We start from the raw sequence: 22,269 nt of genomic DNA, 5'->3' as shown, positions 1-22,269 counted from the left end.
CCCGCGAGACCGGCCCCGCCACGGCTACGCAGCCGCCGGCCGGCGCTGCGAACGGGGACGCGCTGACGCCGGAGCAGTCGAAGGAGGCGCTGTTTGCGCGGCTCGGGGAGCTGGTCAAGGCGGCGCCGGTCATGCTGTTTATGAAGGGGACGCCGAGCGCGCCGCAGTGCGGGTTCAGCCGGCAGCTGGTGGGGATTCTGCGCGAGCGGAGCGTCAAGTATGGGTTCTTTAATATCTTGGCCGATGAGGATGTCAGGCAGGGGTTGAAGGAGTTTGCGGACTGGCCTACGTTCCCGCAGTTGTGGGTTAGTGGGGAGTTGGTTGGGGGGTTGGATATTGTGAGTTTTTTTATTTATTTATATTTTTCTCTTTGTTTTCCTCGAATGGTTCTTGTGCTAACCCGTGAACAGGTCAAGGACGAGATCGACAATGATCCGGATTTCCTGCGTGAGTTCTCTGTGAACAAGGCTCCTGCTGCCGCTTGAGCGTATAGAATACGGGAAAGAGTTTTCTTTATGTCTTGTTTTCTACCTCCTTGCAAACTCGATTTGTTAGATTATAGGACAGCGATGCCATTACGTTTTCTATGTTCAGTGTTCCAGCACTATATCTTCTTGCATGTTTCGTTCTTTTGGTTCATTCATTTAATAACAGAGACCCACAAAAAACAAATGAATAAATATCACGCTATGCTTATGTACAGGAGCTAATCTAAGCTCCTCTGACATGCGTTTGAAACCGCTGTATACCTCTATGCTTGTGTATTCGAGCCTTTTGTAGAAAACACAGTAGCCAATGGCTTAACACGTCACGTTCTTCGTCATCTTTACATAGTCAATTCCTCTTTGGAAGGCCCATCGTGGCTCTCTCCCTCAGCCCGTTTCCGATATGGTTTGCTGGGGCTGTCACGCCACAGCTGCGGGTATTTACGGGCCGACGTCGCGAACTTGGACAAGACGGCGTCCTCATCAACATAGGCACCAGCGAGCCAGCGCTGGCCAGTAGCGGTATTGAACTGCTTGCGGGCGTGCAGCACGCGGCGATTCTCGAAGATCACACACTCGCCCGGGTTCAGCTTCAGCTCGTAGATATACCGCTCGTCCTCCAGCATCTTGGCGAATTTATCCAGGGCCCGCATCTCGGTCACGGTGCGGTTGAACGGACGGCGCTGGCCGTGCATCGGGGCCTGGAAGGGCGGGGAGTAGTTGGCGTGCATCAGCCTCGTCTGCTGCGTGTACTCATCCACAAACGTCTGGAACACGGGCCAATCGTTGGAATAAACATCATTCTGATGGTTATACTCGTACGAGAGCCGGAAGTGGCACAAGGCCTTGAACGCCTCCGGGTCATCAAGGCTAAGCTGTCTGGCGACGGCGAACGAGTCCGCGAACAGCGACTCGCCGCCATCGCACGAGTTCTGGAGACAGTGCAGGAGCTGGAATCCTGGTGGCTCGTTCATGTACATCAGGTCCATGTGGAAGCCCAGGAACTGGTTCGTGTAGGCGACGTTCTTGGCCTCGGGGACGGTGCGGACGTCCCACGTGGCGCCGTAGAAGGTGTTCCGGAGGGGCCCCATGCGGGTTGCGATCTTCTCGACTTCAGAGCGGGAGTCCGGGACGTCCTTGACGAAGAGGAGGCCGGTCTGGGCGAGGCCGCGCATGGCGCTGGAGAAGGCTTTGTCGTCGTGCATGTACTCTTCGTAGGAGACGAAGCGGTGCTTGAACCAGCTGTGCCACAGCAGGCGCTTTCTCTTGCGGCCGGTGCTGTGGTAGGAGTAGTTTGCGCTGGGGTTTCGGAGCTGGTTGAGCGTGTATGTGGACGTGTGCGACTCGTCGAACCCGGGGATGTCGTTCTCCCATTTCACTTTCAGGACGCTTCCGTCCCAGTCTGCGGAGCGCGGCTTGATGTCCGCTGGAATGTCCGACATGCGGAAATTGCGCTGCTTCGAGTGTTGGTCTACGCACTGCGGGCATTTGCAGCCGTCACGCAGCAGAGAGTGCATGGCCGAGATATTCCCCTTCGCGGTGTGGATTCGGATGCCTTGGCGCCCAATTGAGGGGGGTGAGGGCTGGCTATTGCGAGTCTGAGGCTCTGGAGGCTCTACGAAACTTCGGATAGGATCCCCTTCAGGAACTCTTTTCGAGTTCGATCCGCGGGAGGCAGCATCTTCGGCGCCGCCACTCGCAGCGGAATAACCTCGAGAATAGAGCGGGCGAGCTGAGGGCACAGCAGCCCGAGAGGATCGAAGAAATGTTGCCAACAGACGAACCATGCTGGGTCAATGGCACCGCCCAAGGGCACAAGAAGCAGAAAGATATAAAGAAGAAGGGAAACGTGGGGATGTTGGAGAGAACATCACCCCATATGAAGGTTTTGGGAAAAAGCCGAGGTCCAAGCACCAAGCCGGTTCAGGATTAGCGTGATGTTTTGCTTTTTAACCATAAAAGTGCGGAGTAACCAGGCAAACTGTTGTCCTCCGGGAGTACAATACCGTCCTGGTTATTTACCGCCGTATCGATAAGGTATTGAAACATGGCCTCCGGTCTTTTTTTTCATTTTTCTTTTTTGAAGGGCAAATTTCTTAGAATAGATCACAATCGATAACTGTTAGTAACCAGGAACAAGAAGAGCCAATCCAATGCATTGCTCGTTACCTAAGAACCTCTTTACGTATCGCTGACTTAATGGCAAATTTCCCATGAACTATTCAACCCATTGAACTCCTATAAATCCCCATTGTTTCCTAGCTCAATAAATTTCCACCCCAAAACGGGAAAGAAAAAGAGAAAAGAAAAAAAACATTGTCCATCCATTTACCCGGCGCCATCCGTTCCAGATCCCCGTATCCCATAATCAATCACATGCATGTCTGCCGGGGGAGAACACCTCAAGGATGAGGTAAGTCAATCAAATCGCCTTGGCTTTTTATTCCTTCCTCCACTCTCGTACTAAAGCGCAATGTGAATGAACAGGGCACGCGACGACAAGTCGTTCTCGCAGGCGGGATCGCAGGCCTGGTCTCCCGGTATATCCCTGTCCTCAACACCAAAACCTTCAAACTCGACCTTTAACTAACATTGAAGTCCAATAATCAAGATTCTGCGTCGCTCCCCTCGACGTCGTCAAAATCCGTCTCCAGCTCCAAATCCACTCCCTCTCCGACCCAACTTCACACCAGAACATAAAAGGCCCCGTCTATAAAGGCACGCTCCCCACGATCCGCTCCATATTCCGCGAAGAAGGGATAACAGTACGTCTTACGCGCAACTACATCCAACCCGGCAAATCCTTCTAACTCCAAAAACAGGGATTATGGAAAGGCAACATCCCCGCGGAACTAATGTACGTCTGTTATGGCGCCATTCAATTTGCCGCCTACCGAACAACGACACAAGCCCTATCGCAACTAGACCCTTACCGGCTCCCTCCGCCGGCGGAATCCTTCGTCGCGGGCGCACGGCAGGCGGGTTAGCCACGGCGTCGACGTACCCGCTTGATTTACTGCGCACACGGTTTGCAGCACAGGGCACAGAACGTGTGTATGCGTCTCTCTACGCGTCGGTGCGCGATATAGCGCGGAATGAGGGCCCGAGGGGGTTCTTTCGGGGATGTAGTGCGGCGGTCGGGCAGATTGTGCCCTACATGGGATTCTTTTTTGCGACGTACGAGTCCTTGCGGCCGGTGATGTCTGGATTGCATGATCTGCCGTTTGGGTCGGGGGATGCCGCAGCGGGAGTGGTGGCCAGCGTGTTGGCCAAGACGGGTGTTTTTCCGTTGGACCTGGTGCGGAAGAGGCTGCAGGTGCAGGGCCCGACACGCTCCAAGTATGTGCATCGGAATATCCCGGAGTACCAAGGGGTGTTCAACACCATGGCCATGATCGTGCGGACACAGGGGATGCGAGGACTCTACCGCGGTTTGACGGTGAGTCTCTTCAAGCTGCGCCGGCCAGTGCCGTGACGATGTGGACCTACGAGAAGTCGCTGCATTATCTCCGCGAGCTTGAAGTGGCGGCGGAGTGATCACCGCCCCTTTAGACATGGATTAGATTGTACAGTATAGATTAATGCATTACCCGGTGTTCTGCTTGACGCCGATTTGATAATAGACTGGGAATGGGAACCCTCGCAGGAAATTAGATGTGTATTCGTATTTTACGCGCCATATTCTACCGACTGGCTACCGGACAAGAGTGGGAAATGGAACGAACGCTAGGGAAACAAGAAAACAGAAGGGGGTGTCGCAAGCACAAGGACGAGATACAATATTGGCACAAAGTAGACAAGCCAAGAATCAAACCGACAAGCAGAGCGGGCGCCTAGTTGCAAGTCGATTAGTATTCAGGCTCTTCCTCCTCCAATGGCTCGCCATCGTTGGCAACCTCCTCGTAATCCTTCTCCAGGGCCGCGAGGTCCTCACGGGCCTCGGAGAACTCTCCCTCCTCCATACCCTCGCCGACATACCAGTGGACGAAGGCGCGTTTCGAGTACATGAGGTCGAACTTGTGGTCGAGACGGCCCCAGGCCTCGGCGATGGAAGTGGTGTTTGACAACATGCTGACGGAGCGATCGACGGGGGCGAGTTCACTGTTGGGAACGCGCACGGGCTTCTGGTAGTTAATACCCAGCTTGAATCCGGTGGGGCACCATTCGACCAGGTTGAAGGAAGCCTTGGCCTTGACGGAGGCGATGGCCTGAGTGCAGTCACGGGGCACAACATCACCGCGGTACAGCAAAGCCACAGCCATGTACTTTCCGTTCCGAGGATCGCAGACAACCATCTGGTTGTTGGGCTCGAAGCCTAGGAGTAGTTGTCAGTCACACCGTGACATCAAAGGCACTTTGGGGGGGGGACATTAGGGGCCCATACACTGGAAGGTGAGATCCTGCACCTTGAAGCTCTCATGAGAGCTGCGGTTGCTGGACACAACGGGGGCATAGGAGATCAACGGGTAGTGGATACGAGGGAAGGGCACCAAGTTGGTCTGGAATTCAGTCAAGTCGACGTTGAGGGCACCATCGAAACGCAGACTGGAGGTGATGGAGCTGACAACCTGAGCAATCAGACGGTTCAGATGCTCATAGCTCGGGCGGGGGATGTCCAGGTTGCGACGGCAGATGTCATAAACTGCCTCGTTGTCAACAAGGAATGTGCAGTCGGCATTCTCAATAGTGCTGTGGGTAGACAGCACAGCGTTATAGGGCTCAACAACAGCAGTCGAGACACGGGGGGAAGGGTAAACGGCGAACTCTAGCTTGGCCTTCTTGCCGTAGTCGGTGGAGAGGCGCTCCAGCAATAGAGCACCGAAACCAGAACCGGTACCACCACCGAACGAGTGGAAGACCAAGAAACCCTGCAGAGAGGAACAGTTGTCTGGCCCGATCAGCATAGGCTTATAATAAGGTCGGTCCATTAGTCTTACCGGCCACCCGGCGGACGCGATCAACGACACTGTCCACAAGCTCCTTTCCGATGGTATAGTGGCCACGAGCATCTGTTGTTTATCGATTAGCCTTTGCTTTCCACTGTTATTTTCTGTAGACCGTACAGTTGTTTGCTGCGTCTTCCTTTCCGCTTATCAACAGTTCAGGGTGGAAGAGCTGGCGGTAGGCACCGGTACGGATCTCATCAATAGGCTGGTGATAGTCAGCGGAACAGATTCATCGCAAGCATTCTGTTGTTTTCCTAGAAGGCGATTGCATACCGATGGGTCGAGGTCCACGAAGATGGAACGGGGGACGTATTTGCCGTTGCTGGTCTCAGTAAAAAAGGTCTCGAACGAACCGCCCGAGTTGAGTTCCTCGGACGCCTCGGGGTCGATACGGCCATCAGCCTTGAGGCCATGCTCCAGAAGGTATCTGTATGGGTCGAGATTAGCTCGATTGCAAGCCGGTTGCTACCCAGACGTGGGCTAGTTCAGAGTGGGGTATGTATATGTTGGCAACGGGAAAAGCGGTGAACGTACAACTCCCAAGCGCTGTTACCAAGCTGCGTACCAGCCTGGCCAATGTGGATGTGGCAAATCTAGAGATGAAGGACGGAGGTTAGAGTCAATAGATGCACCTCCATGGAAAAGGGTGATGCCCAGGCAAGATGAGCCCGAACGAGGTAAATGTCAACGGTCGTGGTTAAGGGGAGGGGCGTGACAATGCGGGGGAAGTAAATAAGCAAACGGCAGTAAATCCAGAGTGGTTCGTACCTCGCCTCTCATGATGGCTTAACGAGATGGTGATACGGGAGACGGGCGGAGCGACAGGATATGCCGGTGGTTGGATGGGAGAGAATTGGAAAAGAGTCAGGTGTAGCTTCAAGGAATCGAAGAGGAGAACAAGGAGAGAAGAGAAGAGAGAGCTAGTAAAGTGAAGGAGTAGTGGAGTGATAGTTCGGCGGTCGTTCTTGCCCGTGGGCCCAATAACAAGGCTGCATCAGCCAATCAACGGGTCTCCAGCCTCTCCTGATCCATCCACCGAGCGGATCATTACGTGACCCGTCAGAGCCCATCATGTCATGTTATTCCCTCTTCCATATATCTTTCCCTATCAACCGAGTTTGATTTTGGCTGAAAATGGATGGCCAACAGTCAAAGACAGGACAAGACGAATTCTAAGTCAGAAATTTGACTTTCTATCTCCATAACACTGACCGTGAGGTTAAACTATCGGAGACAATCATGTACGAGTATATAATCAAGTCAGTACCGCTGAATCCCTATCTACAATGCCACATACAAGACGCACCATATACCCTATGACTTGCCTTACGAAGAGTATCCTGCTGTCTTCTCAGATTAGCTGCCGAACCGTCCACGGTGCTCTTGCACTTCTTTTTTTCGGGCTACTCAACTACATTACTAACCTCAGGCCATCGGGCTATAGTTACCCGAACAAGCAATATCATACTCAAACTGAACTGTAATCATTAGCATTCATCCCCAAGAGAACAACAATATCCCAAAGAATCTGATAGTCTCCTGGTTAGCCCGTCAGCAATAGAGGGGCGCTGACGGACGGTAAAAATGAAGCTTTTCTTCCTGGTTTAAGTAAACCTTTCGCAGCTGTACTTTTTTATATTCTAGGTGTCCTGAGTTAAATTGTTCTGTGTGGTATACCAAGTGGGTGAAGGAGAATAATAAGATATCCAGTGCATTCTGTTCGTTTTATCACTTTGTTCGGGGCGTACAAGCAAAAGGAGAAGTGACATCGATGTAGAAGTGTGTTATACAGTAAGAGATGGATGACTATGCGGGAATGGAGATTACCTGCGACGCAAGTTCGGAGGTATTGGCAGCTTTGGCAGCTTTGGCAGCTTTGAGTGTGAAGAATTCAACTCAGTTACTTGCCATGTTATGTAGACTGAATAAATGTTGAGGTTGTTGAGTAAGACTAATAGTAGCTTCCTAGATCACGGGGGTGATATTGATTTTCACTTCTCACGAAGAGATAGTCAAATATACAACTTAGTCATAGAACTCCGAAAGCAACCAGGATCGGACCTGCTGCCATTTTCTCGTGACCCTATGAATGAAAAGCCGCTATGCTAGTGATGGTCATACATACAGAAAACTCAAAGCGAGTGAGAAAAAAAATTTGAGATTAGATATATATAAGAGAGAGAGAAGGGTGTGACAAATGTAAATACCAGCCAGCGTCACGTACAAGGCACATCAATCATCCTTTGTAGATTTGACCCTCTGCATGCCATATCCCAGGGAGGTCAAAGCATCAATAGCATCACCTTTTTAAGGAACCCATTCCCCAGCCGTCTAACTTGCCAGAATGTGACCTAATGTGGACATGAAGATACACGGGGAGAAGACTAGTAGAGTATGAAGATCGCTGCTAACCGTTGATAACTTGGTGGTGGTGACTGGAGTAAGGCCCTTATTGGAAGGGGAAAGGTCAATATGCTTCCGATGCACGGATAGTCTATGTAGATCGTCATCCGAACTCGCCAAACTATTTCTGTCACGCTCCACTTCTTCCAGTCTCGAAAGTCGAGAGTCGAGACACATCGGCCCAGAACGAAGCCATGATTCACGTAAAGGCCGGTATATATGGGTAGCGAACGCCAGACCAGTTGGTATGTACAGACTGTGATTGATATCCAGGGTCTTTACAAGGTCGTCCAGAATTTGCCTTTTACTATGACCTGATATCTTAAGCGTCTCTTGCCTAAACACCTGTATCCGGTAATGTTTCGTGGAGAAGAACAAAGTACATAGTGTCTGGAGGTAATTATAGGTATGCACTACTAGATAAGATAGTATACTGTTAAAAACTCGCTAGAAGCGAGTAATTTGGCTGACCCTTTGAATTGCTCACACCGAGGGATTTCTTATATTGGCGTTGCGTATAGCGAGATTCATAGTCGTGTCTCAGAGCTGTATTAATGGGGGACTATGCCCTTATGCCAGCATGTCGAGAACATGCGGTCATTATATTCCAGAGATTGATCCTTGTTATCAGACTGCATTCTGGAGGTATCTCTCAACATTCTGGGTAACTATGATCCACGTGCTCTTTGGGAAATGTGGGGATGGAACTTATGCACACCATACCTCGGTTTATGGGCATCATATGGCCCATGACCATGCCATGTGGAGCAGATTGCGAGGTATATATCACAGTACCCCGTATGCGATTGTTTTCAGGTCTTGAGCATATCACGGCGTGCATAGAATACCATGGTGGTACACTTCGCTTATGCACTTCTTAGTAAAGAAAGTTTCTGATGGGGCGATGGATCCATTGTTCGAGTGCCTATCAAGATTTGGTACAGAATCGTCACAGAAGAATCTTCCGTTGACTGGTTGATCGGAGCGGGGAACAACACGTCAACAATTCCATCGCATGGAGACTTTCAATTAACAATCAATCCATCGAGGTGGATGTTTGGGGGGTGCTACTATGTAATGTTTTCGTTGCACTATACCACCTCTGGATGGTAGTGCTCGGGAAGGTAGTTTGGGGATGTAACTCTCTCCTTTTTCTTGTAATAAATACTCTGGCGAATCAAGAGTTCTTGCCTCAGGCCAATACTCAAGACATACATTATGCGTCACAATGGGGTGCATGTGCAGTGCATAACCAAAATCAGGTTTTCCCGACAATATACGGCATGGTGTGGAAAATAGCCTTTTTCACGATATCGATGCTATTAATGTTCGCACCGTCTGAGATTCAAATTAATATACTCCGTACCCATCTTGACCAAAATACCCACTATTATGTCAGGCCAATGGGGATCGCCACCATTCTCATGACTAAAGTGACTAAAACCACTGTTCGTGAACAGAGTTGGAGAGGACGCTTTTGAGCTGAGAAAGTACCGTTCCGAGAAACGAGGACTAGTCTAGTTCAACGTTCCGCTGTCAGTGTGGTTGACACACTTTTTTCACTGGGATCTTCCGTCTTCCGGTGGAAGCGAAAGTTCAGAGCTTGCCGTCAGTGTGCCTGAGGTGGCGTTTCTTGGCGGTGGCCAATTTCCCATCGAGTGTTTTACTTGGACGGAGATAGCCAACCAATGGCGGGTTCCCATCGCCATCAGGAGTGTGCTCGGTAGTATGTTATACTATGTGCTCCATGCTCGGTAAGCGTCCAGGTTACACGACTCGCCATCCATCTCGAACTATCGTTTTCCCGAGAACCCACCGGTTTGGTTACTTGCATAAGTGTCGGGGGATGAGAGGATGAATCAGCATTGTTGCAGCTATGCAAGGAATCTTCCTTCACGTTGAACTGAGCCTTACTCCGGCGTACATCTAGACCGACGTACGCGGTAGGGGTCCCTCGACGGAGGACCTTACACGTTCTCGGGTCTGACCAGAAGCCTGCGATAGGGCCATCATTGGTCAGAGCTGCTGGGTCGTTCACTGCTAGTGGGAAAGCTAAGGACCCAACGGGGCCACTGTGACCACTGGCCAGAACCACTGATCCAAGCCGACGGTGAACGGGTGGCTCCCCTTAGTTAATCTCCAGATCGGCCTTAGCAGAGGGGGAAAAAAAGCCACATCGACCGGTACCTGGTTTGTGGAAGCTCAAAAATGGATAAAAATACAATTTAGGTTTGATAGATAAGGATTGTGCTATCTTAAAAGATACTCGGTGGAAAGAATCATGGTGGTTTGGGGGTACAAGAACCCGACGTTATCATCCCGACAAAGACACACAACCCTAATGAAGTCAATTCGGCGATGATCCAAAACACTGACACCAAATGATAAAACGGTCTGGAACTGAGAAAGTCTTCGCATGGTGGAAGGTCTCCACCGTCCTATTTTTCTCCCGTGCGATCGGCACAAATCAACTGCTGCTCCATTGGAAGTCGGCTGCATAACTTCTGTGCTTGTCATTGCGTCTGGGCTCAACTTTGATTTTTTTCATTTTTCATTTTTCATATTTTTTACCCCCATTTTCTTCTTACTAGGGATAAGTAGGAAGTACCTTCCGGTTTAATACTTCGTTGGCTCCTTTTCTCTCCTCACTCTCTCTTCTCTTCTTCTATCGCCCTCCGTCAGTCTTTCTTTACCTTCTACTGTCTCTGTTATTCCCCATCTTATAATATTCTTTTCTGACCTCACTATCAACCTCTTTCCCCTTTCGATTGACTGGACCACGACGGGTCCGGTATCCGATGCCCACTCCAAGACTCCAAGTCTCGTCTGCCTGTTAGTCTGACATCCGAGTCCCCACTATTGTTGGTGAAGGTGTGCCTCCGTCTCGTATTGCTGGTCCCATCGCATATTTATATGAATATTTATATGATACTGCTGCCCCTCTACCAAATCTGTTCCAACCCTTCTAGACTCCTTCGGTTTGTCATATACCGGGGTCTCATTCATTCATTTTTTTTTTCTTCCCTATTTTTTCTCCATTTAGTCACTCTTTTCTACCTCGTACTATTATAGCGTGTTGACGCTTTCTGACACGCTTCCAGTCCAACCGCATTCAATCGATATCAACCATACTTAATATTTACTAAGACTCCTGGCCTGGTGCCGGCATGTCGACCCCTATTGAGGAGCTTTCAGCTCCCAAATATCCCGAGAAGAAAAACCGGACGGACGACCACTCCCCAACCTCGGACGAAGGGACCTATATCAACGAGGGCTCGCAAGGCACTCCCGGGAACAACCACCTCGCTGTCGACACCTCGTATGCCGACGATGTGGACCGAACAGATTTACGCTCGCCTTTGGCCCAAAGGGAAGAGGCCAAGCGCCTCCAAGATGATTTAGCTCTCCTGGAAGCAGAGAAGGTGGCATCACGTTCCATCCATGAGGACACAGAGAGCAAAGCGGAGCGCAACTCGATGTCGCGGTCTCGCTCGCATCGCTCCCAAAACGTGGACGAGTTCGACGAGGCGACCAATCCCTTGCACGAGAAAGCCGCTGTCTACAACCCGCCGGAGTCGCCCAACACGAGTATCGCCCGATTCGTCAAGAAAATCCACGAGTCCAGCTTCATCATTCGCTATTTAACATATATTGTACCCCTCGTTCTTGTCTTACTGATCCCGCTGCTGGTCGGCGCACTGGCTTACCCGGATGCGAACGTGGGGGGTGTCCAACTGCTCTGGTTCTCTGTTTGGTTGGAAATTGTCTGGTTGACTCTGTGGGCTGGTAGAGTATGTTTATGTTCCCTTTCCCTTTCCAGTTGCTCCTGCGGTGTACCTGACGGTTCGATGCGTTAGATTGTGGCCAAATGTATTCCTGTCGCCGTAGGGTTGCTGGCCAGTATTTTCACCAACAACGCCAAAAAGTGGCGCGACATGGCCAAGCAATTGGAGCTCCACGGTACCTTTTTCTTTTGGTGGCTAGGTATCGAGATCTCTTTTCTCCCCACCATGAAGAACCATCATGTGGACGGCAACTCAGGCACGCGTTCATGGGAGAATACGGTCAACAAGATTATCATCTCCATTTTTGTCTGGACGATTCTGAACTATATCGAAAAGATCATTATTCAGCTTATCGCCATTAGTTTCCATACGCGTACATATGCCGATCGGATCGAGATCAATAAATTCCAGATCGGCAGTTTGACCAAGCTGTACGACTTCTCTCGCAACAAGATCTCGGTGAAGGACGATGAGTTTGAAGAAAAGGTTGATACCAGTGGCAGCGGCACCAAAACCCCCTTGCGCTACGCTGGCAAGGCGCAACGTGTAGCCAAAGGTGCATTGAACAAGGTTGGCGATATGGCCGGCGCAGTTGCCGCGGACTTCACGGGCCGGAAGGCGACCAACAGTACTCATCCCTATCAAGTCATTTTGACCTTGTTGCGGACCACCTCAGGCAGCCAGGTTCTGGCCCGGCGTCTCTACCGGACTTTCGTGCGTGACGGATTTGACACGGTCTTTGCCGGTGACCTCAAGGAGGCGTTCGATAATAGCGAGGAAGCTGAGGCTGCATTTATCATGTTCGACAAAGATATGAATGGCGACATCTCTATGGACGAATTGGAGGCGGTTTGTGTGGAAATCGGACGGGAACGCAAGGCTATTACTGCATCTCTCAAGGATCTTGACTCGGTCGTCTCACGACTCGACAACGTTTTGGAATTCTTCGTCGTTGTCATCAGCTTGATCGTCTTCGTGTCGCTGATCTCGACTTCAGCTTCTGGCGTGCTCACCTCGGCGGGCTCCAGTATCCTTGCCTTGTCCTGGCTCTTCTCTGCCACCGCTCAGGAATTTCTGCAGTCGATTATCTTCGTTTTTGTCAAGCATCCCTTCGATGTGGGCGACCGTGTGACGATCTATGGTAACGCGGGTGATGCTGGTTTGGGTGATGACTACTTTGTGAAACAGATCTCGTTGCTCTACACGGAGTTCAAGAAGATGCAGGGTCACATCGTCCAGGCACCCAACAGTTATTTGAACGGGCTCTTTATCCTCAACCAACGCCGATCCGGTGCGCTCGCGGAAGCAGTCCCCATCGTGATCAAGTACGGTACAACGCTTGAGCAGATTGATGCCCTTCGTCAACGCCTGTTGGAATTTGTCCGCAGCGAAAAACGCGAGTTCCAGACGAATATCTTGACTGAAATGCGTGCCGTGACGGAAAACTTCTCTGTGACCCTCAACGTCGTCTTCTTCTACAAGTCTAACTGGCAGAACGAAGGATTGCGTCTTCAGCGTCGTAACAAGTTCATCTGTATGCTCATGGTTGCCCTGCAAGAAATTGGTATCGAGGGCCCACGCATGAACCTCCAGGGTGCCGGTGTGGATATCCCCTTCCATATCCAGGGCTTCCCACCTCAGATGGCATCAGCCGACCACGACAGCCGCCCGCCGCCCACCCCTATCCACGACATGCCCGAGAATACTGGCCTCAGCAGCTCCAGCGCCACCCGCCACCCGTCAATCCTGCGCAAAGGCATGAACACCGCTGCAGCCCGTGCCCGGGGCGAGTCGGTCCACTCTCACAAACATGTCGACTTCTCGTTGGGAATGCGCGATCTCTCCTCCGGCGATGTGATGGGCGATGTGTTTGAAACTACCTCCCCTCGTGTCGATGACGTCGTCCGCTTTTCCAACCGCGAAGCCGCCCATCGCCGCATTCTGGAAGAAGAGGAAGAAGAGGCTGAACGCCAGAGCCGCTCATCGTCCTCTCGGGCACGTCGCCCGTCCAACCTCAGCGTCCCGACCCAGTCAGGTGAAGGCCGTCGGTCGACGGACTCTCACGGCACCCATAGCCTGTCCTCCATCAGTCGCAACCGATTCTTCCGCCACCGCTCCAGCGTCAGCCGCGAGCGTGACGATCTGGCCGAACAAGGCCGATTCGACGCGAGCGACGCCCGCTCCCTTTCTCCCGGCGCCCGATAGCCCTTAAACCCTCTTTTCTTATCTGTGAAACTATATTCGATCATACATACTACCATCTATCTGATACCTACGCGCACATGATCTACGCTAATTTATGGTTGATACTGTGGGTGGCATCGTTCTTTTCTGGTTGTAATATGAAGACGGGACAGGACTGGGTTTTGTCATAAGTTCATATGAACATACACGCTTTACGCTGGCGGCTTCCACACCTGTTGGCTATGAGCGTCCTTATCATTCATTGTCATTTAATAATTAGACTTTACAAGATTGATAATCACCATCTCTAAGCCGTTAAGCCTGAGTACATACAGATATCAATAACAACCGTTGCATTATATACGAAGTGAACGCAAAGTAATTTTACTATTGCAATGACAACACTACAAAACCCCATCCCTCAACCAAGCAAGACCAGCTGAGTCCCATACATATATATACCCATCAAATCGTCCAATCCCCAATCTTGAATCTTCGCCTGCACGATCTCCCCAGAGTCCCCTAAGCCATGGCTGCATAACACACAGTCCCGAATCACATAACCCCAGAAAATATGCCCAGAAGTGAAAATAAACATAACTGCCATGTATTAGATTCCCAAGGACCCAGCACTGGCTGGCCCCATCACTAGTTAACTAGTTAACTTATTAAGCACTTGTTACAAAATACGTTTTTGAATACATGCAGCAGCCATTTCAAGGACAAACAGATAATATTAATCAATGCTCCATCATCATGCACCAACCATGTCATAAAAAAGTTCTCACGTATCATGTCATAAAATACACAGAAATATTTACTACCGAAGCCAGAACAGAATGATCTTCTCATGCGCTCAGAGGGGGTCTTTTTTTTTTTTTTTGTTTGGTTTTTTTGTGCCCGTTTCAGAGTCAGTCTTGGTGTCGTTTCTCTTTCTTGGTTTGTCTGGGCGGACGGATTGTTTTATTTCGTACATACATGGATTTTTTTTTGGTTTTGATTTGGTTTGAAGATGGGTTGGTAGAACATAGGAAATGGAATGGTGGAGGATATTGAAAGTGGAAAAGAGAGAAACTCAAATGACCTGATTGAGATGATATCAATCACTCCGGAACACCCGCTGAACCTGGCAAAGGAAATAGAATGAGAAGCGACTAAGAAGGGAAGCAAAAACCAGCAGAATGGAGAGTAACTTTAGCAGACTGCAATATCAGACAAGTTTCATCAGTAAGAAAAGGGGGAAATATACAAAGAAGGGAAATACGGCCATAACCACAAAGAGACAAGCAGCATATCTGGCTAGGCAACGACACACCTGCGTCCTGGGCAAGTTCTAAATCAAAAGGCAAACAGTCTATCTTCCAACCGAAGTGAAAATGTAATCGTTCTATCTTGCGCCTTGACGAGGTGTAATCTCCGAATCTACGCCGAGCGAAGGGGTATGTATCGGCCGCGGAGTGGCTTCAGAATCAGGGATTGTTTCGGTGTCATCTTCGACACTGAACGTCCGGATGAAAGGTGTATTCGGGTCGACCGATACGGACTCATCCTCTGTTGTGAACACAATGGGAGGCGTTATGTGGCCCTTTTTGAGAGTTTCCGTGCTCGTATCCGGGCTGGCCCTAGAAATGCGATGCGCAAACGAGGACTCTAGACGAGACAGTGAAGAGAAACCGGGACTCATATTTGACGCGGAAAGTGTGGGAGATTGCTTAGGGCTAAAGTTATCTTCCGACAGCACAATCGCGTCTTCGGGGAAATGGAGCCCTTCATATCTATCCTCTATGCCAGGGGATTCTGCTGGCTCCTCGCTGATGCTCTCGGAGCCTCCACTCCTCCTCCTTTCGAGTGATTCTCTCTCTTTCTTGAGCAACTCTTCGCTGCCACTGACCACGCTGCCTCTGCTGTTGGTCCTCATCATCTCTATACCCAATTTAGAGCCAGGCCGGGTTGACCGATTTCTCGGGCTTTGTGTGCGTGAGGTGGGGCGCCCAAGCTCTTCGTCTTCATCATCACCAGACTCCACGCACTCATAGCGTTTTCTTTCCAAAGATTCTCTCTTGGTGCGAATCGCTTCACTAGAGCGCTGCTTTCGCGGGGTGAGCGTGCCAGAGGCATTCATAGAAGCCGGGGCGGAGGCAGCATGAGACAAATGCGGTAAAGGTGCAGGGTCTGAGCTAGGTTTATTATTGGAATCGGCCGTTCCTTGGGTCGGTTCTCCTTGACTTGTACCCGTATCTCCTGATATGCCTAGTCCACCTTGAAATGAAAACCATTCATCATTCTTACGGCTGCCGGTAATTGGGGCATCCTCAGCCTTGACAGACTCCATATCACCAAAGTAGCTACTGCCAATGGAGTCTGCGCGACTAGAACCTTGATACGAACTTGCCGGCACCGGGACAAAGTTGGACGATGTTACTGAGCTTGGGCTGTGCGCGGCAGGAGCTGGCATCTGACGGGGAGTTGCGGACGGGACGGCCAACGGCTGAGAAAGAATGGATTCGTTCGGAGGAGGTTTCCACTGGCAATGCTTACACAATGCTTGGGTAAGTTTGGTCAGGGTTGGGGGTTTCTCAATCAGCCCATCGAAGTGGTGGGTCTCTGGGAAATCTTTCAGATAGCCCGTTACCGCAATAATTGGGGTGTGTCGATTAGCACTCCGTGTCTCCCGAACCATACGTGCGACATCTGCTCCATTTACCTGGGGCAGCTTGAATTCCGTCATGATAATGTCAAATTGCACTTGGCTAAGAGCGTAGCGCATAGCCTCTGCGCCATTCACAGCGGTGATCGTACGACAGCGGAGCTTCTCAAACAGGCGCTCCATCACCATCCTGGAGACCGGATGATCCTCGCAGATCAGTACATCCAAGGGCCGGAAGAATGGGCCATCGGGGTAGTTAAGCTGAGAAAGGCGTCTGGAACTTTGGCGTTGTCGCTGGTTCTTGAGCAAATGCTTAGTACGCGGGTCTTCATTGTCGGAAGAAGAGGGTGAGATATCGTTGAATCGTTGGCTGCGTCGCTTATAGTGGCCAGCAACATATGATTCCTTGGCCAGTGACGAAGACAAGTCACCATCCTGGGACCCGATAGTCTGCGACCTAGCCCTCGTGGGCATACTACCGTGGCGGGGAGGGCCTGATGGTGTCTTGTCAGGCGAATGGGTTGCTGTGACTCGGCTTGTTTTCACCGGCGACGAAGCGGATGAGTTGATCTTTAGGCTTGCCATACGAGCCTGCTCAGTGCTAGCAGGTGGTCCAGAGGCGCTGGAGTGGTGTGAGTTAGTCGACGAAGAACCAGATGTCTTTCTCCGTTCATGGTTGTGATGACCAGTGCTGAATTGAACCAGGAGAGGGGATGAAGGCTGAGATGGACGACTGGGAGAGGAGTTTGCTTGGCTTGACGGGGAGGAGGGTCGGTTGTTTCCTTTACTTTGTGACATAGTCCGCTGCAACGACATTGGTAACGGACTTCCTTCCAAGGAGGGACCAGACGAAGATGGGGCTGGGGTCTGTGCCTGACTCTGCCCCTGTCCTTGCGCCTGTCCCTGGTCCTTTCCTGAAGACTGTTGCTGGGGGCCCGAGGCCGCGAACGGGCGCTGCTGTGCTTGCATCGCCTCTTGGCGCAGTTTTTGTATCACATCTTTGTTTGCCTTCTCAAGCATGGGGAGGTTCTTAAAGGAGAAGCTGCCAAAGTCGTCTTCCAGAGAAGGCTCACTCAGTCTTCTACTACGTGACTCGCGGACATGAGGTGGGATATGCAGCGGCATCAAGGGTCGCTTCGATGCATTGACCTGCGAACGAACCTTGAAAAGGGCATCATGTGGGCGATCTGGATATGGTCCGGTGGTTACAGGTCGAGGAGAGTCTCCCTCCTCTAGCTCCTCAGAGAAGGCTTGGAGCGTAGCTCCACGGGCATCGAAGTACTCGGTATCTTCCGGGTTTTCCAGATTTGGAACAAACTGGGCCTTGTCATCCAGTAGGGTATCAAAATTGATATCCGAGAACCACGGATGGTTACGGATCTCTGCTCCCCCATTCGGATACTTTTCTTCCACGTTAGCTCCAATCCGCTGAGCAGGATCGGTAGTCATCAGCTTATTCATTAGATCAATAGCCTCCGGGCTCGTCAACTCCTCCACATGCTCCGGCCAGTTGATTCTCCGATGGAGAATGTTGTCAAAGACTTCATCTGGGGTATTTGCGTTGAAAGGAGGGTAGCCGAAGAGGAACTCAAACATAATACAACCCAGGGACCACCAGTCGCTCATTTCATCTTGGCCCGCGCCGTTAATTGTCTCAGGGGCCAGATAATCTGGAGTGCCAACAAAACGACGGTTATGGTCCTCAGGGTCGAAGAGCGCCATCAATGGCGGCATCATACCTTGCTGCGGTCCAATGTCATACGGGACTGAATTACTAGGCGTTGGCTGAAGCGGATACAGATGGGGAGATTCCCCTGCTTCACTTTGGCCCTCCGCCTCGGTCAAGTTGCTAGCGCCAGGTACGGGAACAGGCAACGAACCCTGCACTTCACTGGGGTCATGAAGGGACAATGTTCGGAAGACTGAATTCAAGCCTTCGCTGCCTACGCTATCGCTGCGATACCCCGATGCCCGACGAGACGTCTGTCGGCTGATTCCGCTCTGATTGAGGTTGAAATAAGACGGCTGGGGTATGCTGCCAGCAACGTCTGGGGTCATTAATGGCGTGGACCCTGGCGAACCGCTGCCTTGAAAGTCAAAGGAGGCTGACCTAGAAGATGTGATGGATCTAGCGCGAGGGAAAGGTCCCTGTTTCAGGAGATCGGGCGCTGGCTCATTGTTCATACTCTTCAAAACCCGCTTCTGACGCCCGACGAGCCCCATCCGAGACAAGCCAAAATCAGTCAACTTAAGGTGACCGGTTTGGTCAATCAATAGATTGTCTGGCTTCAAATCTCGATGGACAATGCCTCTGCTATGAAGATGTTCTACCCCGAGGACTACTTCGGCAACGTACTTCTTAGCCCAATCCTCAGGAAGTTCACCTAAGATCTTAACAAGAGATGCACAGTCACCCCCATTGAGATATTCCATTACCAGATAGAGATAATCTTTGCTGGAAAACGTCCAGTATAGTTTGGCAACGAAATCACTTTCCCCCTGCCACATCATAATAGCTCGCTCTGCTTTGACATTGGTGACCTGATTCTTGGCAACCATATCCGCCTTCTTCAAAACTTTAATCGCAAAATGTTCCCCCGTCGTCTTCTTTTTCGATAAATATACGCTACCGAAGGCACCCTTGCTAATCGGCTTGATCACCTCGAAATCTTTGATGGACACCGGCGCTGGTCGTGGCTGTGGTTGGCTAGCCGATGCCAGATGCGGCGAGACAGGTGGCCGCGGAGCATCGGACGAGGTTGCTGAAGATTGGCGACGATGGTGGCGGAAGTGATGATGCGCTAGCTCACTGGCATTTGTCGACGGGGAAACGATGGGAGATGGCAAGCTTTCGGCGCCGCCAGAAAGGCGAGGCTTCGGCATTCGCAAGGGCGAATGAGGGCCAGAAACTCGGGCAGGCGAATGACCCCGGCGAGGGGAACTCGCGAGTCCAGGGAGCACCAGACTCCTACGCTTTCGATCCAAGCTTCGATCGGAACACGGCGAATCCGTTCGCATGGCGCCCGGGAATGCAGATGAGAGGACGCTACTGTCACTCATCTCTCCAGCATCGAAATCTGCCGATGCAAAACCGCGTCGGGAAGGTTGAGACGTGCCCAGCACACCGGCAACGCTCTTGTGTGAGCGAGGAGTAGGACATTCCATGGGACTATTTGATCCAGTAGATACAGCTACTGATGACAGTTTCCCCTCGGAGGAATGGGGAGACTGGTGCCGGTCAGGAGAGTTCCGCATGGACATCGTCAAAGCGGACATTGGACGGGGTAACGGTATGGACTCTCGAGACTGGGCCGCACTGGGGACGGGGCCAGTAGCTAGGTTACTATCAAGCATATCAAGCACAGGTTCATCCTCAGAGGAGCTGGAGTCACTGAGTTGACCGGCTGCGATACGCTCAGCCTTACTAAGGGCTGCAGTAATACACTCTTCCACCAGCACAGTATACTCGATGCGAATTCGCTCGGCGTATTCAACAATCCTGCGGTAACGAATAGTCGCATCCACTTTCGCTTTAGCTACCTGCTCTGTATCAGTGCACAAAGCAGCCAGGCCTTGCTCTTGTTCCAGTGTATTAGTGCTGGGCGACTGCCACTGGATAACCTGTGAAATCCGAGATTCAGACTGGGGAGATAGGGTTCGGAATTCATCGTTGTCTACGCGAGTCTCCTTGAGTACCGGCATGTTGATCTCCAAAGCTGTATCGCAGAGATCCAGGATCAGTTCGACGACACGCGACAACGGCCGGCGGATAGCGAACGATCGACCACGGGAGTGACCCATTCCGGAAACCGAGTGGTCTCTGGACCTAGGCGGAGTGGCAGGCGCAGAGCTAGAACTAGAAACAGACCCCGACGATGGTGCTGAAGCTACCGGGGATGGTCCAATGGGAAGTCCCTTGTATTCCGGCTGGGTCAGAGGTGGATTGGATTCACCCAGCACCAAGGGTCTACCTTGCCTAGCCTCAAGAGCGTCCAGCACCTTCACGATCGCATGACGGTGCTCATTGAGGTTTTCCTGGGCAATCTGAACGTCCATCTCAGCTCGATGTTCCTGTAGACAAAGATCGGAATGTTTCTCAAACCACCAAGGTGTGATCTGACGCTCGCAGATCCGACATAAGACCGGGTTGGGAGCAGGATGCTTAGAGGGATCGGGTTCGTTCGCCGCTGCTTCTGCTAAAGTCGTCAAATAACTCGCTAACACCTCGGCTCCGACGCCTAGAGATTCCACCAGCAGGAGAGGGAGATCTATGGTGACTTCTCTGGGCTCGGAGAACGGTCGCAACATCCACATCGTCTATATTTCATTCTTCAGTTAGCTTGATACCAGCCATCCCGGTTCTGCGAGCAAACCTACATGACTAGCTCCATCCGCCGTCCGATCGTACGCCATGATGCCTTGTGCTTCCATGCTCAGAACATCATGGTTGTGCTCCTCCGGCTCTGCAAGCGGCTCCTCCTGGCCGCCTGCGCCTTCAATTTCACCGGTTTCTGTCGTCTCCGCTTTCACGGGTCGGGGTTCCGGAGAGTATTTCAGAACCGAGTCGGGACCCATCAGCAACGAGAAGCGAATAAAGCGACTGCGAGAATCATCCTCCTTCATGGCCTCCACTGCATCCTGGAAGGCATTCTTGTTGTCCACAATCAGATCCGAAATCATCCGACCCTCCACCGACTCTGGATCGGTTCCCACGACCTGTCTCCATGACGGACTGACCCATTTGATGCGGCCATCGAGATCCAGGTCCACAATGACGTTCAACGTCTGCTCCGCTGCCTGTTTCAACTCCGCACGTTCTTCCTGCATGTCATTGTCGTCACTAAGAGAGCGATTCAAAGGGGTTAAACTCGGAACGATGCTCCGGGCCTCCTGCCGTAAGGCCGTCACGGCCGGAGGCGCCAGGAACTGAGGACTTGGGATGCCATTGCCCGCCATGCTGACCGGCAAGGTTTCTGAGACGGTGGGAAAAAAAACCCCCCGGGGAGGGATCACCGCCACGACTCGAGGTACCGTAGGCAAAAAGACAAGCGAAATCAACAGAGCCAGGCAGACCGTCTGCCGGGCAGAGCGGGTGCCCTAAGAAACGAGGTTATGGATTCATCCGCAAGATCAACGGGCCATGGCTGAACTGCGGGGCGTGAACTTCAGCGAAAAACGACCCTGGTTGACGGGAAACTGAGACGTTATTATTTGTTGACTGTGAATTGTGGTAAGATCACACAAATCACCACAAAATCACAAGGAAAAAAAAAAGTTGTCGTGATCACGTAAGGACTGAGAAAAAGAGAATGGACAACGAATTGTCTATGCGGGGAACGGCGCGACGGAAGGCGCTCAACGCGAGGCCAGGGTGATCGACAAGAGTCAACCCCAAGATGAGGTTGACTGACTGGAAGAAGAAAAGTAAACAAAATCGACGTGCTAAGCAGGGCGTAAAATCCGGCAAAGCAAGATTGACAGCATGGATTGACGAAGAAAAGGAACAGGCGAAGGGGGACGAGGGGAGAAGACGAATAATAAAACGGTAACAAGCCAGTTGAGTTGAAAGGCAAGAGAGTGGCAGTAAGTGTGAAGTGTGAGTGGGTGGAGGGATTAGTAGTACATTCGGACTGGACGGAGTAGGTAAGGATATGCCGTAAAGTAAGGTAACGGCCACGGAAAAAAAGAAAAAGAAAAAGAAAAGATAGAACAAGAAAGAAAAAAGGAAAAACAATGAAGTGAAAATCAACAGCCAACGTACCGTTTCCCACTGGGAGTTCACCTCAGTAAGGATTCTATCTCGGCTGGAAAATTAGGTC

General features: G+C 51.3%; 6 protein-coding genes across 6 annotated transcripts; 3 read left to right on the top strand and 3 right to left on the bottom strand.

Annotated features, from left to right (window-relative positions):
• Positions 1–8: 8 nt before the first annotated feature.
• On the top strand, positions 9–519 carry ANOM_010898 (monothiol glutaredoxin family protein; the record flags this gene model as incomplete). Its single annotated transcript, XM_015556154.1, has 2 exons — positions 9–338; positions 411–519. Coding segments are annotated over 2 exons (351 nt in total), but the record flags the coding sequence as incomplete, so codon positions are not given.
• Positions 520–826: 307 nt separating this feature from the next.
• ANOM_010897 (putative Gamma-butyrobetaine hydroxylase subfamily) lies at positions 827–2,272 on the bottom strand (the record flags this gene model as incomplete). The annotated part of the gene is made up of 1 exon (XM_015556153.1): positions 827–2,272. The coding sequence occupies one exon, from the start codon at positions 2,270–2,272 to the stop codon at positions 827–829; it is 1,446 nt and encodes a 481-aa protein (XP_015402261.1).
• Positions 2,273–2,865: 593 nt separating this feature from the next.
• ANOM_010896 (thiamine transporter TPC1) lies at positions 2,866–3,960 on the top strand (the record flags this gene model as incomplete). Its single annotated transcript, XM_015556152.1, has 5 exons — positions 2,866–2,898; positions 2,973–3,025; positions 3,097–3,250; positions 3,308–3,467; positions 3,521–3,960. The coding sequence occupies 5 exons, from the start codon at positions 2,866–2,868 to the stop codon at positions 3,958–3,960; spliced, it is 840 nt and encodes a 279-aa protein (XP_015402262.1).
• A 184-nt stretch (positions 3,961–4,144) lies between these two features.
• On the bottom strand, positions 4,145–6,351 carry ANOM_010895 (tubulin alpha chain). Its single transcript, XM_015556151.1, has 7 exons — positions 6,200–6,351; positions 5,966–6,024; positions 5,705–5,858; positions 5,549–5,636; positions 5,423–5,494; positions 4,870–5,373; positions 4,145–4,800 (listed from the first exon to the last, which is right to left on the bottom strand). The coding sequence occupies exons 1-7, from the start codon at positions 6,209–6,211 to the stop codon at positions 4,334–4,336; spliced, it is 1,356 nt and encodes a 451-aa protein (XP_015402259.1). The 5' UTR covers positions 6,212–6,351; the 3' UTR covers positions 4,145–4,333.
• Positions 6,352–11,001: 4,650 nt separating this feature from the next.
• On the top strand, positions 11,002–13,824 carry ANOM_010894 (Mechanosensitive ion channel family; the record flags this gene model as incomplete). Its single annotated transcript, XM_015556150.1, has 2 exons — positions 11,002–11,625; positions 11,692–13,824. The coding sequence occupies 2 exons, from the start codon at positions 11,002–11,004 to the stop codon at positions 13,822–13,824; spliced, it is 2,757 nt and encodes a 918-aa protein (XP_015402260.1).
• Positions 13,825–15,190: 1,366 nt separating this feature from the next.
• Positions 15,191–21,547, bottom strand: ANOM_010893 (protein kinase RIM15; the record flags this gene model as incomplete). The annotated part of the gene is made up of 2 exons (XM_015556149.1): positions 15,191–20,767; positions 20,828–21,547. Coding segments are annotated over 2 exons (6,267 nt in total), but the record flags the coding sequence as incomplete, so codon positions are not given.
• Positions 21,548–22,269: the final 722 nt, after the last annotated feature.

This window comes from Aspergillus nomiae, assembly GCF_001204775.2.
Source record: "Aspergillus nomiae NRRL 13137 chromosome Unknown contig00461, whole genome shotgun sequence".
Lineage (NCBI taxonomy): Eukaryota > Fungi > Ascomycota > Eurotiomycetes > Eurotiales > Aspergillaceae > Aspergillus > Aspergillus nomiae.
This window is presented reverse-complemented; position numbering and strand designations above follow the sequence as displayed.